This window comes from Atta cephalotes (genome assembly GCF_000143395.1).
Source record: "Atta cephalotes unplaced genomic scaffold scaffold00022, whole genome shotgun sequence".
In the NCBI taxonomy this organism is placed as follows: Eukaryota; Metazoa; Arthropoda; class Insecta; order Hymenoptera; family Formicidae; genus Atta; species Atta cephalotes.
The window spans coordinates 34,836-41,580 of record NW_012130086.1 but is presented as its reverse complement, the minus strand read 5'-3'; the positions used below and the strand labels follow the sequence as shown (position 1 = coordinate 41,580).

The following is a 6,745-nucleotide window of genomic DNA, read 5'->3' as shown; positions in this document are numbered from 1 at the left end:
AGAGAGAGAGAGAGAGAGAGAGAGAGATTGACTCTTCTACATATTTAAATATTTCTTTAAAAAAAAAGGTCTGGATGTCTCAGGTATTGTAAAAAATCACAAAAGGAACTTATGAAAGTGAAAATAATCATAACATTCTACAAATAAACTTATATCGGAAAAAATAAAAATTAGAGTGGAAATGTTAATTTCATTCTCGCGCACAGGACGATATTCATCGTTTTCCAAACATTCCATGTACACGGACGTTAGACGTATATGAGAGACGGCAGTGCAACCGCCGCTGTTGCAGCAACATCAGAGAGCATTTAATCCGGAATACTGAATGCTAGAGCATACCGCCAGCCCCGAGCGATAGATTTGGGCAATGCGCGAGAACGGGGTTGCAACCCTCGTCGGTTCGAAGTGCACCCTATCCCTCGGCGGGCCATTAATAATATACCCATATTGGACACAATTCACCTTGAAATTAACCGGCAGCCGATTGGTAAGCCTGGCCAAATTGACTTCGAAATTGACAATTTACGATCGCTCGCTCGCGCACTTACTCGTCTGTCCGTTCATTCGTTCATTCTCTCGTCTCGTTCTACTCTGAACTCTTTTCTGGCGAGCGTCAGGCAGTCATGACGTTGAATTCATCAGAATGCCATCGCATTCGCGATCAAGATTTGTTACACATCAAGAAATACGTTTATTAAATTATAAAAATCATAATACTATTAATAGTTATTGCGATAAATGTGTTTATGCATATAAATGTGTTATCGCGATAAATGTTATATTAAATTATAATGTATCATGCGATTTTTCAAATATTTCATATCTTAACGATCGGATTCTTAAGACATTTTATTGTTAAAATGCAAATTTTTCTTTCATGTCTGGGAGAGATTTCTTATCTTGATTTGTTAGTAAATGACACCAACTTCCCGTTGTGTTGACAAGACGTCGACAGGAAGGCATCATAAGGAATTCTACAATATGTACCGATTTAATGTGGGTAGATAGGGTCAGGATGGCACTCACGCGATATTCGCATGACAGACCACGCATCTAGTCTACACGCATCTAGTCTTCTTTTCTCTTTCTGCTCGACACGCTCTTGCCATCGTCATTTCCATCCATCTCTCCCTGAACGTGAAACACGAATGGCAAATATTTGTGTTACAATGTAATCATCGTTCTGCCAATAACGAGCGAGCTTAGTGACGGAAAAAAAAACAAAATAGCGGAACTCGGTAACGTCAATGGTAACGTGATTCGAGAAAACTAATTAACGTCGCGTTCAACTCCATCCAATTTGTCGTGTGCCAAATGAATTTTGCGAATGGAGAATGCAGGCTGTTTTCTAACAGCATATGCGTTACCTTATTTTCTACCGCAGCGAATATACGCGAATATAAATTAATAACCGTAATTGCGCTTGGGAGAAACGATATTCATATCCGTTCCATTTGTTTCCGTATGAAGGAAGTTTTGGACGACACACAATGGAGGGACCTCTCGCGCATCGATTTTAATGGGAAATTATGGTTGGTTTATCGTCAGAGTTTATCGTAATGGGCGCAGGAACTGTCAGGTGCGGTAGGAATCGCGAGAAAACGCTCACGTTAAATTACATCGAGGTCGATTGCGCGCGGAGCGGTGCCGCGCTTTCCACGGAAGCGGCTGCCGCATAATTAAGACAATTAAGGTACTCGCGCTATAAATCACACCGCGCTCATCTACTTAAGGCTAATATCAGATTGGCAATCTAAGCGAGTACCACTTCCACGTACAGTTAAATACATGCTCGATCTATCTCGTTCCACCGTATTCGCGTAACGCTCGATCGCTTCATTTTTTTTCCGCTCGATTTCGCAAATTCCGTTCGTTTGTTCATTCGAATTCGCCGCTTAAAGTTAGCGCGTATTAAAACACAGATTCCACCTGCGTCTTACACCTTGATGTCGATCGGACGCCGGACACCTTTCCAGCAGCGAATTCGAATCATGAATTCGATTCGATCGATTCGATTCGATCGGCTCGCTGCGTTTTGTTGCGCCGTGTTTTTTGTCCACGTTGCAACACACGGACTACGCCGGATACGGACGAGCGGAATGGTTGGAAGAATCAAAGACGAATTTCGAAGTCGATAGATCGTTAAACGCCCCATCGCTTACGAAAGCCATGTAATTCCCCGCGAGTCGCGCCGCGCGATGAGTTTCTTTCTCTCTTTCTCCCAGTTTTTTCTTCCCTCACCCTCCTCCTCTCCCCCCCCCCCCATTTACTTCTGTACGTTTCGTGTGTTGCCTTTTCTTTCTCCTCCACGCATTTCTCCGATCCTTTCTTCCTTTCCTTGCCGATTCCACTGTCGATCTGTCTATTCTTTTTACGCGGAGCGATCTGGTTCTCCACCGGAGGTGCAACGATCATTAGGGCGGGGAACGATCGAGATCGGGGGGCATAGCACCTGGCCCGATCATCGGCAACTCTTAATGCCCACACGCAATTCCGAATGAGAACCCGGCCAAATACAATACAGAAGTGTGCGCTGCCGGATCTAATCGATCGATCGCACCGCGCCGCGAATAACGTACAAAACGATCGTTTGAGCGATAATTTTCAGCCGTCTAACCGTTTCGACCGTTCGAAAACTATACTCGATGCGACTCGCTTGTGAATTAAGTGCGGCGGACGTCTGTCTTATTCCGGCTGTGTAAATCACGCGACAAGAGACGGGATGGCTCGAGAAGTCGTGAAGTTTTCGATCTTCGATCGTTCATTACGATTACGCTCTAATTGCGGCTTACTCGTGTGTACATGATTTGCACGAGATATGCTGGCACTCGTAAATTCTTCCACGATCGCTCTCGCGGAGACATTTCTGGAGGACAACGTTCTGAGGAGGAAAGCAACCTGTATAATTATCTGGAACCTTCTGCAACGGCATTGAAACCACTTTTTTAATAAAATACTTACGATCTGAAAATATCAAGGACAAAGGCCCGAGTAAGTTGATCGCGCGTTTATCGAAGAGAAACTTTTCAAAAATTCTTGTTTTTTACATTATTTATTATTTCAATTTCTTTCCCGTTCTGATTATTTCGTAATAAAAGTTAATTTTCTTTGCCATAATAATTACAATCAATATGGCGTAAATTGCCAGCTGAATTCGCCCTGAAAGACAGATCAGTTTTCACGATATAAAATTGAACGAACGGTAGCGCGGCCGTTGTTGCCGCAACGCGCGTTTATTAGCGATCTTTTGATTCCTTGGCCAACGGTCTGATCCACGCCTGCACGGATCAATCGTTGACCCGCCATTGTTTCGCTACATAATGCACGAGATATTGCGTAAATATCTGACTCGGTAGGAGAAAACTTGTGGAGAAACAAATGTTGTATATTACATGTGGAGGATTGTGCTCAGTGCCGTACCTTTCAATCTTTAACAGGTATAAGATAAAAATTTTTAAGATAAAATTTATAAGATAAAAATTTTTTTTTTTTTTTTGCGAATGCACAATCGTTGGATAAATATATCATTTCGACTCACATTAGATTTCTATTTGTTAAGAAAAAGCTTTTAAACCAGCACTGCTCGCGCCGGCCGGCGCCTCGTCTTATTTCGCTGATCGCGCGACACGCAAACAAATGCGCATTATGCGGGGTCTAAGCGCTCAGAAAGTGCGCTCGTGTTTTCGGTGTAACCTGAAGCTAAGCGGTTTAAGAGATCACCGCCGTATAAACCGGCCGTCTGAGAATCGTCTGGGGATCCTGCGTGCGTGAGAAGCAGCAGTGAAAAAGAGATGGGGCGAGAGACAAGTAGCAAGGCGAAAAAGAATGTCGTAGAGAGTAAGAAAGAGAGGGCGGAAGAAGTGGGAGGAGGATGGTCGAAAACGAAGAGAAGAGAGTAGGATACTGAGGAGGAGATGAGGAAGATTTTGGGCAACGAAGAGGCAAAGTGAGAGGGCAAGACAGAAAGACGGGATGAAAAATTAGATTTACAAATCTGTCTTGACTACTATGAGATTGCTCGCTTACCGGTTAGTGGTGCTCAGCCTTCGTCTCGTTATTTCCCTAACGATTTTTTCCGTGTACGGTCGTGTAAAGGATGCATGTATATAATTAAGAAAACGATCCCGAGCCTCTAAAAATGCGTTTCGATTATCTTCGATGTGTCATTCTATCGAAGGCGATTAATTAATCGAAATTTAATTTATCATTTATATGGAGATGCATCATGATGGGAAAGGCTGAGAACGTTCGCGATCGGGTGTTATATTGAGAGTAAAGAAAGGTAACAAGTTCCGGATATTCCCTCGCTAAAGCAAAATGCATCTCTGTGTATATGTACATGTACATGCGTGTATTTCGTGCGTAACGTCCTAGTGTGATGTGAATGCATACGTTGTGTGTGTATGCGTGAGCGCCTCTCTGGCGCCTACCGCCTATGAAAAATGAACCTCCCTCTCCTGAGCGCACCAGTATCATCGTCACTATCGTACAGATTGTTTCAACGGAGATCTTCCTCGTCTACTTCGTCGCCGACAAAGCTCGAAAGGTGCCAGTGACGCTCATCAAAAGAAAACGCCGACCACTCGAAACGGAACTCGATCCTATAATAAAGCACTGAATTTCTGGGAGAATAGATCGCGGAATCTTCCATAAGATTTATTTTTAGACAATCTTGTGAATGCAATGAAAGTCTTTCATAATTTATTACATAATTATTTATTGCATAATTAATTACGCAAGTATTTTGTCGTGTAAGTCTTAAAAGAACTCACGTAATTTCATTCGCCCATTTAATGTTTATATATTCAACCATTCGTGCATGATTTTATCGTATGTTACGTGAAGAAATGTTAATTTAAAGATAATGCGCAAAACTTTGCAAATTTGTTTGTCAGTTTGTCGATAATGAATTTAGAGTGAAAGTCACGTGTTATTTTCACGGTTTTTTTCTTTTCCCTTAGTCATGTAAGAGCCCGCTCTCGAAACGTTCACAATCGATCTACGTAGATTAGCCAACAAGACTTTTCAAATTTGTTCCTCCGGCTAGTGAGCCGGGTGTTCGTTTAATGGTTCGCGCGGTTTCTTCTGGGATGCCTTTCCTCTCGAGTATAATCTTGAAATCAGGATTTGAGATCCACTCGAGGTGTATTGCAAATAAGACTTATTCACAGAGGAAAGATCAGCAGGCGGTCGTTAAAGAAGTCGTTTCTACATACGTGTCGTGCCACGCAGCAGTTTTCAGTTTCACAATTCACAACTCGATTCGTAATCATTGATAATTCGCAGTTGCGGTATTCTCATTTCTCGCGATACCTAATCGGCCGAGACGATCTCGATCGTACTAATGAATCGAGAGACTTACTTCCGTGCTTCGCGCGCGAGGGCTGATATTTCCTCCTTAATCTTTTCAACAGATAATCGGTCGCGATGAATATCGCGACCACAACGATCGGGGTAAGACATTACCTCGATGACGGGTGTCTCTAACCACAGTAACTCTCTCTCACTGTACAGCTCCAGGCCAGGAAGACCCCCAAAGAGAGCTTCCGTTGGGCTGAGCCTTGCGGCGAGTCACCTAGCCGCGGCGGCTGGCCATCATCCTCAACACTCCCTGAAGAAGCACAGAATGGACAACGGCGATTATTACGAGAACGGACATCTCGGTGAGTACCCACAATTATTTCATTTAATATGTGTAAAGTTGCCTTAAAATAACATTGGCTACGTTCAACGGACTCAACAGTTGAGTGAGCACTCGCTGCTATTGATGTATCATTCTGCCAGATCTAAAATGTTGATTATATGATCTTAAAAGAATACACCAATAACAGCGAGTTGCTCACTCAACTGTTGAATCCGCTGAACGCAGCCAAGCAATTATATCTTATCGATGAATATATTAATAAGATCAGAGATCTTTAGAATCGTCTCTGCTGTATTGTAATCGTTATTGTCAATTTTAATTCGTTTTATTGAATGATAAAAATGTAAATTTAAATGTTCTGATTTTTTATCGAGATTTTCGCGGAAGAATTTATACGCAGACGGTCGAGCGTGGGGTTATGCCAAATAGAGCACGTACGTGCAAATAGACGTACGTAGCGAGGGCCACGCGCTTGATTACTGCCATCCGTATATACGCTGGCATACGGTGACCCTACCGATCAATTAATTAGGGGAATCAAACACACTTGGAGTGAGCAAATTAACTGCGACTGCACCGTCGTGTTGCGGCCTGCGGTGGCGGTCACCGATGCCCGGGATATCGTACGATCCCTTTACGTACGCAATTGATACTCGCGCTTGTCTTCACATTCCCCATGCCGGATTCCGATCCAGGAAGTTCCTATGCCATTCTCAATTTATCTCGTACCGTTGTTGCATCATTTTGCGCATCGCATCGTTGTACGTAAAATCGTTCATTGATGATCTGATATTTCATTAATTATTAATACTTAGTATTATTAATAACATAACGCAATTAATAGTATTATAATCTCGCATGATTTCGTTCATACTTGCGCGATATTCATCGCTCGCTGGGAACATCCGGAAGATCGATAAACGCGCATACAATATTCATTGGTTTATTTGCGCGGACTCTCTTTGTACTCTTCGATAGCGCTTTGAAGAGTGTCCGTTGGGACGCGCTTATTTCGCAGATATATTATCATCGGGGAACATACAGATATATATATATATATATATATATATATATATATATAGTAGGGAGGGGAGGAGAGAG

General features: G+C 42.7%; 1 protein-coding gene across 1 annotated transcript in view; it reads left to right on the top strand.

The window, feature by feature from the left end:
- The window catches only part of LOC105619668 (splicing factor, proline- and glutamine-rich-like), a 94,745-nt gene extending 89,035 nt beyond the window's left edge, over positions 1–5,710 (top strand). The window contains exon 2 of the mRNA XM_012201186.1: positions 5,515–5,710. Coding sequence (XP_012056576.1) covers positions 5,515–5,710 — 196 coding nt within the window. The remainder of the gene's footprint in view (positions 1–5,514) is intronic.
- Positions 5,711–6,745: the final 1,035 nt, after the last annotated feature.